General features: G+C 52.2%; 1 protein-coding gene across 3 annotated transcripts; it reads right to left on the bottom strand.

Moving 5' to 3' along the window:
* Window positions 1–1,927: 1,927 nt before the first annotated feature.
* On the bottom strand, window positions 1,928–8,666 carry LOC136127296 (dicarboxylate carrier SLC25A8). 3 transcript variants are annotated; one of them, XM_065882793.1, is made up of 8 exons: window positions 8,556–8,666; window positions 7,598–7,754; window positions 4,995–5,214; window positions 4,627–4,837; window positions 3,441–3,635; window positions 3,258–3,359; window positions 2,737–2,917; window positions 1,928–2,388 (listed from the first exon to the last, which is right to left on the bottom strand). In XM_065882793.1, the coding sequence occupies exons 3-8, from the start codon at window positions 5,118–5,120 to the stop codon at window positions 2,274–2,276; spliced, it is 930 nt and encodes a 309-aa protein (XP_065738865.1). In that variant the 5' UTR covers window positions 5,121–5,214; window positions 7,598–7,754; window positions 8,556–8,666; the 3' UTR covers window positions 1,928–2,273. The 3 variants fall into 3 exon arrangements, with proteins under 3 accessions (XP_065738865.1, XP_065738867.1, XP_065738868.1); XM_065882795.1 differs by lacking the exons at window positions 3,258–3,359; window positions 7,598–7,754; window positions 8,556–8,666 and having other exon boundaries at window positions 2,274–2,388; window positions 4,995–5,120; XM_065882796.1 differs by lacking the exons at window positions 3,441–3,635; window positions 7,598–7,754; window positions 8,556–8,666 and having other exon boundaries at window positions 2,274–2,388; window positions 4,995–5,120.
* Between the last annotated feature and the right edge of the window lie 3,351 nt (window positions 8,667–12,017).

The following is a 12,017-nucleotide window of genomic DNA, read 5'->3' as shown; positions in this document are numbered from 1 at the left end:
GACCCAGGGTTCACCAAAGAATGGGGGCTTTGGAGTTAGATGCACCTCAGGTGTTCTACTTAACCAGCTGTGTACCCTTGGGCAAATCGCTTCACCTCTGAGCTATTTACAATCCCTATCTTGCAGGGCTGTGGAAACCAGAGGAGTGAAGCAGACTCTGCCCTGAGGTAGGACCCAGGTGGAGAGGTGGCGGCAGGTGCCCTGTTCTGAGAGCAAGCAAGTGGGTGAGGGCCTGCCTTGTGAAACAATGGTGCTCCAGCTGTCCTCTAGGGCAGCAGCAAGGCCTGCTCTTAACCTTTTCCTCATGGTGAGACTCTCAGGCCTGTGAAAGCCATTTATGAGATTGTTGTTATTACCTCAGTGTGGCCTTCAGTGCTACCTTGTGTCAGGTATTTTATAGGCATTAAGGGTTGAGGAGTTACGGAGGCCTCCTGGTATGCTGTCCAGTGGTTCCTCCCACCTTTCCCAGCCCCTCATTGTCTCAGGGTCATGCCTAGAACCGTGATGAAGTCTGGTGGCCTCATGTCCATGCCAGTGTCTGAAACACAAGGCTGGTGAATGAGCCAGCTGACAATGCCTAAGGCAACAAATTGCCCCTCAGCTTCCTCTGGTGCAAAACAAATCCTGCCTCAGAGGATTAATGTGCGAATTAAGGTGCATTAAGTACACTGACCGGGTCCTCCACTTATGCTGACTCCCTGCCACCTTCACCCTGGCTTGACTCCTGCCCCCAACCCTGTCCCTCTTGGGGACTATGAGACTTCAGCTCAAAAGTAAGGTGAGGTTGTAAATCAACTATACTTCAATAAAAATAAAAAGTAGCGTGAGGAATCCTGGGCCCTCTTTCCTTCTCTACAACCCTAATATCCTGGACCCCTTGCCCAAGCACTGAAGGGCCCAGCCTCCTGCTCTGACCAGTGGGGAAGGCACAGTAGCACCAGCCGACTTCAACAGGAAGGTCATGTTCTCTGGGCTTGGCTCCACAGCTGCCCAACAGGATTCCTGAAGGACCCCAGCCCCTAGGGGAAAAGTGCACAGGGGGAGGGCGGAATCTGATCCTAGTCCCAGTTCAGCGGCTGATTTCCTGTGTCCTTGCCTGCATGACCTGTCTCAGCCTTCAGCTTCTTCAGACATCTATAAAACGGGCCTGGATGGCTTAATTCTAAGGGCCCAGCCCTTCACGAGATGCCTTGGGATTCTGGAACCTCAGAGTCCCCTAACCCTTGAAACAGAAGTAGCCCTGCCCACCTGCTTTCCTGACTGGAGACAGATGGTAGGAACAGGGACAGGGAGGCTGACACCCCTGGTTTGTCACCACCTCCCTGGGATCTCTAGCCTGGGGTGAGGGTGAGACTCTAAATGGAAAGACTCCGGCTGAGGCTGGGTGTCTGCTCTACAGCCTGTCCCACCCAATGCAGTTATACCGCCTCCTAAGGGTATGACTGGAGGATGGGAAGCAACCTGACTTGCCCTCACTAAGCCTGGGACTTGGGGGAGGTGGATTTCCCATTTGTAAAATGGAATAAAATAAGCCTACAGCATCTAAGGTTCCTAAGTTCCTCTAAATCTTCCAAGCAGCCCAGGAGAAGCAGGGCAAACAGGGACACTCATTTTGCAGATTAACAGGCCCGGGGCCAGCTGGGGGGGTTGGAAAGGCAGGTACTGGAGTACCAGACACTGGTGAGTGAAAGCTCAAGTGGTGTGGCGAGAGAGCAAGGCCACTGCTGACTCCAGGCCGCTCCTTTACTTGCCACCTCAGCCCTGGCCGGGTCTGGAAAGAGAAGCAGACCGGATGACCTCCACCCAGATTGCTGGAGGAAGATGGGTCACACGCCCCTTTCCAAGTCAGGTGGCTCCTCCCCTGCCTACCAGGTGCCAAAAGGGCCCATTAGACCAAGACCTCTGGTAACAGAGAGGGAGGAGACGCCAAGGTTGAGCTTGTTTTATGGGTGACGTGCTAGTCGGGCTCAGGGGCAGGAGGCAGGACGAAGAGTCAGGCTGAACTTCTCAAGGGACTGAGGGCTTGAGATGCTGCCTTGCCCAGGCTTCCCACAGTGTCAGCTGGGGTCAACTCCATCAGGACTGTGAGAGGCAACGGGGAGCTGAGGGGTGAAAATGTGGGGAGAGGGAAGGGAGGTGGTGGGAAAGGGAGCAGAGGGAAGGGGTGGGGAGAGAGGGAAGGGGTGGGGAGAGAGGGAAGGGAATGAGGGGAGGAGGAAAAGGGAAGCAGGTCCAGGCTGCAGCCAAAGCCAGAGGTGATCAGCAGGGGAGGCTCAAAAGGGAGCATCCCGGGAAGCACAGGCAGCCATGAGGGCCCGTTTTAGCTGTTCATAGGTGACGAACATCACCACGTTCCAGGAACCCAATCGGAGAAAGGAGGGCATGAACCTACAGGGGAGAAAACACACGTCATCTCTTTCACCCTGCTGGGCCCTGGCATCCAATCCAACCCAGATGCTCTGTCCCAAAGTAAGCTGGGAGGGCCCAGGGAATGGAGCTGTGGCCTGTGAGCAAGAGTCCCCTGTGAGTCTCCATTTTAACACCCACAAAGTAGGCATGATAGCAACTCTGAGAGGAAGGAATTAAGAGCACGAGAATGCCAGGACCAGGATCAGAAATAGTTTGACACGTGGTTGCCACAGCAACCACTCAGTTCTGGGTGGTTCTCTCCCACCTGTGTGATAGGTACAGGTGGCCAGGAGGCCTAGAATTGGGTGGGGTGGATCAGAGGCTCACCCTTTGTAGAAGGCTTGGGGACCCTCCTTCTGGAGCATGGTGAGGGCGCAGTGGCCAGCACTGCGGTACTGGCATAGGGCAGAGTTCATGTATCTCGTCTTGACCACGTCGACAGGGGAGGCGATGATGGTGGTGCAGAAGCCCGCCGCGAAAGCGGAAGTGAAGTGGCAAGGGAGGTCATCTGCCAAGAAGGAGGAGCAGGGGAAGTAGTCAGGACTCCTCACCCCATAATTCCAGAAGGAAAGAGATGATTTAAGTAGCTAAGGTCTCGTGGTTTTAGAGACACAGAGACTGCAGCTGGGACCTCTCCCAGTGTCTCTGAGAGTCACTTTGCCAATCTAGCCTCAGCGCCTCAACGTGCAGAGTGGAAACTTCACCCCAGTTGGCTTCAGTTCAGTGAAAGAGAAACTCATTCCATAAGCAAAGGGGAAATGGGATGAAAAGATGTGGTCTCCAGGCAGACCCACACTGGCTACTGGTTTGGGGGAAGGTGAGACCCAGCATCATCTACCCTAACTCACCTGTCATTAGGTTGGCCTTCAGGAGAGTGTCCTTGATGAGGTCGTAGGTCACAAGCTCAGCACAGTTGACAACAGCATTACGAGCAACATTGGGAGAGGTCCCTGCAGAAAGAAAGGGTGCCTATGTGAGACCAAGGAATAGGGGAAGAGGAGGATGCGGAAGGGAAAACACCTGGTACACACCTTTCCAGAGTCCCCGAAACCCTTCCTCTCGGGCAATGGTCTTGTAGGCCTCAATGGTGCTTTGGTACCTCCGGCCACCTCCAGCCTGGGCGTGCGCTTGGAATCGGACCTTTACCACATCCGTTGGCTGGGCCACGGCCACAGCCAAGGCACCTGTGGTGCTGCCTGCCAGGAGGTGGCTCCCGATGCCGGCATCTGTGGGAGAACCATGGGGGTCAGTGGCCAGCTGGGTTTACACTCATTTCCCACCTCTCCTCACCAAAACCACGTCACTGTCATTTCCTGTCTTCACTATAACCTTTCGGTAATAAGACACAGACTAGCTCTGCTCTGAGAACTTTTTGCATCATACAGTATATCACTGGGAGTGTCTACTACGTGCTGGGCACTGGGACAGAGCGAGGAGCAGGACAAAATGAGACTTAATGCTTTCTTTCATAAAGCATTTTCATTCACTTCATTTTACCTACTCAGCAGCCCCGAGAAATCAGAACCTTTTCTTTTTTTTTTTGGCAGCGCTGTATGGCTTCTGGGATCTTAGTTCCTGACCAGGGATCAAACCTGGGCCCTGGCAGTGAAAGTCCTAACCACTGGACTGCCAGGGAATTCCCAAGTATCATTTCCATTTGACAAATATGAAAGGCTCCGAGAGAAGTGGCTTTTCTCAAGGACTGGGATTCATAGTACTTGGGTTCTCATCCCTGATCTACTTCTCCCTGCCGTGTGATCTTGGGAAAAGTCAACCTTTTGATCTGGGTTCTCATTTTCCTCACATGTAAAATGGAGGGTGGGCATGGCATGCTGAGAAGGTGCAATGGAAGAGTGCTGGCCTTGGAGGCACAAGTCCTCAGTGTGTTTTCTTTCTGGCTCCCCATTATGTGCCCTTGGCCAAGTCCCTCCCGCCCAAGCAAGCCTCAGCCTCTTCATCTGTAACACAGGGATGATACCACCTGCTCCCGAGGTGGTTGTGAGGACTGTTATGAGACGATGCCCTACTTGGAGCCTGGCACAGCCCAGGTGTTCAGGAATCATTAGAAGAATCAGGGACCCTTCTAGTTCTCAGTTCCTCTGATCTGAAATTCCTCCTAGAGGTCTTGGGGCCTAAAGGAACTGTGCAGCTAAAAGAACGAGGATCAACCATCATTGAGAAGAGGCCAAGAGGCCTATGGCCCAGCTCCACACTCACGCTCAGAGCCCTTGGTGTAGAACTGCTTGACAGAGTCGTAGAGGCCGATGCGGATGGAGGCAAAGCTCATCTGGCGCTGCAGGCCGGCGACCAGCCCTTTGTAGAGGCTGCGGGGGCCCTCGGTGCGCACCATGGTCAGGATGGTGCCCAGCACCCCGCGGTACTGGGCACTGGCCGCAGCGTGCACTGGCCCCTGCCTTTCTCCTTGGATCTGCAAGGCCAAGGCAGGTGGTTGCCCTCCCCATCTTCTTCCATCCCTACGCTCTAAAATTTACAGCGCCGAAAAACCCCACTGGCCCTTGAGGAGTCTGTGTCTTGGAGAGGGAGCAGACTAGCCACCATCAGAACCGCAGGCTTCATCCCCTCACCTGTAGCCGGACTTTAGCAGTATCCAGGGGAAAGGTGATGAGATCTGCAATGCAGGCAGCTGTGCCAGCCCCCAGGAACTTCACAGTGGCAGTAGGGGGCACATCTGTGGCCTTGAACCCAACCATAATGCCAATTCCTGCTACCTCCCAGGAGATGAAGAAAAAAGAAGGGGGCACCTTCAATCAGCAACAAGACGAGACAGAGGAACTCTGCTGGAATCTAAGCCAAGGAGAGAGAAGGTCCATCAGAAGCCGAAGCTCCAGACCCCCCCTTCTCACTACCCCACCCCACTTTCCCTGATAGCACCACCTCCCTAAGCAAGGACCCAGAGCTGCCCCTGGAGGGCAAATAGGAGTGAGCTCCACAGGCACTCAAGCAGGGGCTGGAGAAGCAATTCATTCCTGAGAAGTCCTCCCTTTCACCACAGGGAGTGTCTGGATCACAGCTATCCTAGTGCTACCTCACAGGCACTGGCCCAGCCCTGTGTCTGCTGGGTGCAGAAATTTCACTGATGCCCACATTCCTGATGCTGCAGATCTGTTTAAACGGCAGATAGAAGTGGGGAAAAGGTTTCAGCTAGACCAAGACCTAACAGGCACAAACCCACAGGCTTATGCCCTGGATGTCTTAAGCAGGAGAGGTTCCTATGGGTCTTGAACTAAGTCTAGAAGAAAAGGAGTGAACAAGACCTATTCAGCTCCTTCAATTCAGTCTAATTCTCTTCCCCACCAGCCCGCACACAGCTTGGGCTCTCTAGAGGCACTCTTTCAAGGAGTCTGCTTTGCTGGGCACTGGCTCACTGAGGCGCAGGAGACAATATCTACCCTAGAGGGGGGCTTATTGTCTGGCATGGGATGGACAGGTGATTCAAGCTGCATTTGGGGCTTGCAGAACATAGTCTCAAAGTGCAAAGGAGGGAACATCCAACTCCACTGGGAGAGAAGAAAGGGTGGGTAATCAGAAAAGACTCAGAAAAGGTAGCATTTAGCTGGGCCTTGAAGGATACTGAGCAATTCTCAGGGCTGAGAGTAAGTGCATAAGGTGCTCTACCCACCCCCACCCCGGGGGGTGGGAAAACTATTCCCTCTCTGGCCAGTTTCCTCTCCTCCTATAACACAGAGGGATCCACATCTTCATGAGAGGTGGGGATGCGGAAGTGCAAGTCAGAGCTATAGTGACAAAGGAAACCAAAACCTCCATTTTGTTCTCAGAATTGCAACAACACCTTCCTCCCCTGCCTTGGGAGGAAGTGAGCCCAGCACCCCAGTGGAGGAGGGTGACCTGCTTCTCTCCCCTGAGTTTCTTTCTTACACTACATAGGAGTGGCTGCTCTGAGCCTCACCTAATGGGCTGCCCCCATTGCTGGGGCCGGGAGGAAAGTGCTGGCCAGCAGAGGAATGACGTGGTGGCAGTCAGTTGTGAACACACAGACCCATGGAAACAAGATGCTCACCAGGCTTCTTCCTCCTGGCTTCTCATCCCAGGTGGCTGGGCCAACAGGGAAGTCTAAAGGCGACTCACCACTCAGTTCCTGGCCTTATTCATGCTTCCCTGGAGCCTGGCCCACATGAGGCTCAGTGAAGACTGGCACTCAAGCAGCAGAAGCGGTTGGTGAAGGTGTTCCAGAACCCCCAGCGTCCCTGCCCTGACATCCTCGTTCCCCAGGAAGTGCTCCACACCTTTCCTCCCCCCTCTGCCTGGCACATTCTACTAGCTCACTTACTTGTCAGTGCAGCCCTGTGAGGTGGCTGCCCTTACTTCCATGTTTCAGAACAGGGAACTTAGTAAGCGTCCTGTCTGCAGGCTCCAAAGCTTATGCTATTTGCTTTGCACTGTGCCCAGCTCATTTCTTTCCTGCTGTTTTCTCAGCCCCAGGCCTTTCACGAGGAGGTCCAACACCGAAGTTCTCTCATGACAATGTGACAGTTCTGAGAAGGTTCAGGCAAACGGCATTCCCTTCTCTGGGCATCAGAGACATGATGACATGAGTCAATCATGTCCTGACCTTGATCTGGGTTGCAACGTGTTGTGAGGGCCAGAGAAGAATAAGGCCCAGGCCCTGCCCACCTCAGAGACAAGTGCAAAGGCTAAGTTGCCATTTTGAATGTTGCCTTGGCGTTGCCATAAGTCAGGTCCTTCAGAGGCATGGGTATGAAGGCAAAGGTCTCTGTGCTAAAGACCATACTAAGAAGATTAAACTCAGGCCTAACGAGAAAGAGTTAATAATATATTACAATCCCCAGCAAATAACCAGTTTCACCTGATTACTAACTGCAAGCTTAAGGATAGTCAAAAGTTTGAGTCAACAATATGTAGTTAGAACAACAGGGTCCTGTCCTAACTCTGCTGCTGACTCCTAGGGTGACCTGGGGCTAATCACTGTCCCACCTGGGCCTCAATATCCTCCTTTGTAAAATGGGGATTACCATCCTTGGATTGTCAGGTCAGCTTAAGGGCTCTGGCCCTTAAGTGCTTTGTGAACGCTAAGAGTGACTTTACTGGGACGGTGGTGCTAGTTATTTGTGTTAATGTCCTGCTAAACCTGCCCCCAGACCACAGGGCTGAGGCAGTAGAAGACCCCTCCCTTAGAATGGACTCTTACCTGGCTCTGTTAGATCTCACGCTGAGGCCTTCAAGATCAAGCTTCTCTAAAGGCATCCCATTCTTCAAAGCTGCCAGTGGCTATCATGGCCTGATCCCTTTGGTTTTCCATAGAAAATGGCTGGGAGATGAAACACCTAATGGTCATACTACGTGTCCTGCAGGTGAGGGCAAAGGAGGAGAGTTTAGAAAGGGAAATGGACCTTAAAGGACCACACCCCAGCAAGGAAAGGGCCATCTGTTCAAGGCACATAAGCCCACTCAATCCTTATCAGGGGAGTGTGAGGGTAGGGCACAGGGTCCATTTCCCACAGGGCAGCTGGGGACTAATTGGAGGAGGGGGACACACTGGAGGAGAGGATGAACCCAGGAGTCCTCCCTCCCCCGTCTGCTCTCTTAGTATCACACATTGCTCTGTTGCAGATTTCTCCTTTAGTGGAACTCAGTATTCTGGAGAAGCGTCCCGCAACACAGCAGACTCTGGTGAGCAGGAGTGGGGCGGTGGTGGGGGAGTCACGATGGGTCAGAGACTCGCTGAGTCAATTAGGAACCAGAGCGGGGCTGCGAGGAGGTTATAGGGGCTGGAGCGGGCCCTGCTGAGGCTGCATCAAGCAGCTCAAAGCCTCCTGCCAGCAGAAAGAGCCCCAGGAATGGCCTGGGGCCGCCTGGAGTGGCAGAGGTCATTCTGGCCTTCGCTGAAGGTCCCCCATCCCGGCCGAGGAGAGGAAGTGGAAGGGTGAAGGCTTATATTACAGCCATTCGAACGCGAGAGGTAAAGAGCAAGACATGAAAAGAGTGAAAGAAGAGAGAGAAAGAAAAACAACAAAAGGTAAAATACAAAATAGGGTGGGAGGTGAGGAGTGAAATTAAAGGTGGCGCGCGGGTCCCTTCCGCCGGGGTAGCGGGAGTAGGGCAGATATAGCGGGCGCAGGGCTGGGGCGGGCCGGGGCCGGGCTCACCGGGCCGCAGGGAGAACAATCAAGTACTGGCAGATATGTCAGTCGGCGGGCGGAGCGCGCATCCACGGAGAGCAGACTGTTCTCGACCCAAAGACGCGGCCGGCCGGGCTTGCAGAGACGTAGGCAGAGGGTGCGGCGCGACTTCGGTCTATGGGGAGTGGCCGGCTGGGCGGGGGCGGGACCTGCGGTCTCCGAGGGCTGGGAGGCGGCCCTTTAGTTGCAGCATTTCCGCAGAGACCGCCACGCCCAGGGTTTTCTCCGCGCCTTCCTCCACTTCCATTTTCGGGAGCCGATCCCAGCGTCTGCCCCATCGTTCCCCCATAGGGTTACCCCTCGCCGCGCCAACTTCATCGTGAAGATGGCAAGACTGACTCCCGGAAAGAAGCAGAGGCTGCCCAGGGTCGTACACGCCTCTGGCCCCTAGCCAGGGCTCTCTCTCTTTTTTTTTAATGTATTTATTTATTTATTTATGGCAGTGTTGGGTCTTCGTTTCTGTGCATGGGCTTTCCCTAGTTGTGGCAAGCGGGGGTCACTCTTCATCGTGGTGCGCAAGCCTCTCACTATCGCGGCCTCTGTTGTTGCGGAGCACAGGCTCCAGATGCGCAGGCTCAGTAATTGTGACTCACGGGCACAGTTGGTCTGCGGCATGTGGGATCTCCCCAGACCAGGGCTCGAACCCGTGTCCCTTGCATTGGCAGGCAGATTCTCAACCACTGCGCCACCAGGGAAGCCCGGGGCTCATTTTAACAGCGCCCAGAGGCTCGGGTAGAAGAGCACTCTCTCCTTTTAGGGATGCAGTCAGCTGGTCCCAACTCAGCCGCCAGTGATTCCGCAGACCGCCCGCACTCCCCAGGTGCCAGCGCGGGACCCCGCGGGGCGGGGCCTCCCTACCGGCCTCGCTGGCGATTGGTTAAGGGAGCCGTGGGTCCAGAGGAAGAAGCCAATCTGGGCTGCAGCAGCAGGTGGCCGATCTCCGCCAACAGCCGTTGGGTGCGGCTGGGTTTCCCGCTGCCTCCGGGTCCTGTCCTGGGCTCCTCGGGGACTTCAGGACGGGGAGGGGTCACGGAGCGTGACGCTCCCGCCCCCACTTACAGAAGAGCCAATGGTCAGGAGCCCCTCGAGTGAGAAGGCCGAACAGGGCGTGGACCTGCTGCGTGTCTAGGCCCCGGCATGAGAAAGGGATGGTAGGTGAACGGGGACTGGGTCGCCCTCAGGTTGTTGGTGGTCTTATGAGGGTGACAGACACGTAAACAACCGGTAATTGTGTCCTGTGGCCGGACAAACACGTGCACGTGGAGTGTAGAAGCAGATAGTCTATGTTCGCCCTTGGACTCTATGTCCCTACTTTTGTGTACCTTCTGACTCCCTCTACCTCTTTTCAGTCTTGTCGGCTGTCTGGGACTGTTGTAAGAATTCGTGGAGGTCGTGGAAGCCATATCGTTGACTACATTGTAAGCTCTTCTAGAGCAGGAAGCTATTTCCTATATTTTTAGTATCTCAACCTTCTAAGACCCGCTTTAGATGTGGACAGGGACCGTTGCCTGCCATTCTGGTAAACAAAGAATGTTGCCCACCATTCCAGTTCCATAAGGATCTGGCCATTAGTCACGGCAGCCTTCCACCCACGGTGAGCCCTGAAAGGAATTCAGGGTGGAGAAAAACAGGAAGTATTCTGTGCTTTGGATTCTATTGGCCCTAGGTAGTTAAGATGCATACCTAAGGAATAATTTAAATGAACTTGGATTCTTGCATCTTCCCATATACAGAAAAGCACTAAAATCATTAATTTGAGATGTCTGTTCTTTGTGATTGACAGTAATCTTTTGATGTTCAACTACATTTTTTTCCAGCAAAAAACTCCTATTTATCCTGGCTTCTCTCTTACCTCTTCCGAGCAGTTCCTCAAAGCTATCTGAGAGGCCATCTCCTGGGCTGTTGTCTTCAGTAAGATCCCCAAATAAAACTTAACTCGCTACTTTTAGGTCGTGTGTTTTTCTTCAGTTTACATATAGTAGAGGCTCAATGCATGCTGTTTGGGCTGCTGTTGAAAGTGCCCTTGGTAAGTGTAATGGGAGGATCTGGGAAGATGAACATTTAGTGAGTGCAGTTATTATGTTCAGATTCAGTGTGGATACTTCACATAACCCTGTGAGGCTGGTATTAACCTCTGATCTACAGATGCATGCCAAAGAGGTTAAATCATCTGCCTAATGTAACACGGTTAGGAATGGTGCGCCATGACTTAAGCCCTGGTTAATCAGCCCAGTGTGTGTATTTTTTGTCCACAAGCAGAAGGAATTGTCAGCCAGGAGACTATAGCTGGAATGGGACTGGATAATTATAGCAGAAAAGAAAAGACACACTGAGCATATGATCCTGGCAGAAACAAAGTGGAAACTGAGAAATCCAGCCACAAATTTATTTCTGGCACTGTGGAGTCTCCCATCCACTGCTGGCCTATCTTTTGCACATAAGCTTCTGTCTTTGGCTGTGATAAATGGATTCCCAGGATACTCAGCAAGTTTGTGGTGAGACTACTGAACTGGTCGGTGATCTTTGAGGAGACATGAAAAATAGAGTAAAACAAAGGCTTGGAAATAAATGTGTTGCCCTGATTGCCAAAACAGGGAAGAATCTGGATTTCAAAGACTATATACCTGTGAGATGTTTGTTCATCCCTAGCAAAATTCAAGGGACTGTTAAAAGGATGATATGTGGATACTAAAAAGAGAAGTAGATATCACCAGGATTCAACATGGATTTCTTAAGAAGTCCTGTTAAATTCTCTTTTCCTTAGGATGGAGCCAGGCAGATCAGGGTGTTGCTACAGACACTGTACCTCTGGATTTTTAGAGGTACAGCTCATCCAAATCATAAGATGTCTTATGGAGAAAGTGAAGAATGTTTGGTGTCAACTGAAAAAAACACACAACCTAAAAGTTGATAATTATATTTTATTTGGGGCATTACTGAGGCCTTAAGCCCAGGATACAGCCTCTCAGATACCTCTGAAGGACTGTTCTGAAGAGGTAGGGGAGGAGCCAGGGTATATAGGAGTTTCTGCAAAACTGAACATCAAAAGATTGCTGCTAATTAAAGAAAAACCAGATATCTCAAGTTAATGAATTTAGCACTCTTCTATGTATGGGAAGATGCAAGGGTCTGGGCTAAATAAAATTATATCCTGTTTTTCTCCATCATGAATCCCCTTAGGGTGCACCATTGGTGATGGCTGCAGTGGCTGATGGACTGATAGTCTCAACATCCTTTGTTTACTGATACGGCAGGCAGACATTCTTTGTCCACAATGGGTACAGATAAGTGCATTTTACAAACCTGTTTCACAATCTAGTTCACTGAAAAAAGAAATATGTATCTGTACTTATAGTTTTGGAACTTTAAAATTTTAAAAAAGTTGTTTGAAACACTGAAAATGAAAAAGACACAAGAAAGACACTGATT

Source organism: Phocoena phocoena, chromosome 8 (genome assembly GCF_963924675.1).
Source record: "Phocoena phocoena chromosome 8, mPhoPho1.1, whole genome shotgun sequence".
Taxonomy (NCBI): Eukaryota; Metazoa; Chordata; class Mammalia; order Artiodactyla; family Phocoenidae; genus Phocoena; species Phocoena phocoena.
Note: the sequence above shows the minus strand (reverse complement) of the source record. Positions and strands in the feature narration are given on the sequence as shown.

Coding starts and splice junctions, on each gene's coding strand:
- LOC136127296 (XM_065882793.1), bottom strand. CDS start 5,120: ATGGTTGGGTTCAAGGCCACAGATGTGCCCCCTACTGCCACTGTGAAG. Junction 4,838..4,994: donor CTGCTAAAGTCCGGCTACAG/GTGAGGGGATGA, acceptor TTGGCCTTGCAG/ATCCAAGGAGAAAGGCAGGG. Junction 2,918..3,257: donor GAAGGCCAACCTAATGACAG/GTGAGTTAGGGT, acceptor CCTTCTTGGCAG/ATGACCTCCCTTGCCACTTC.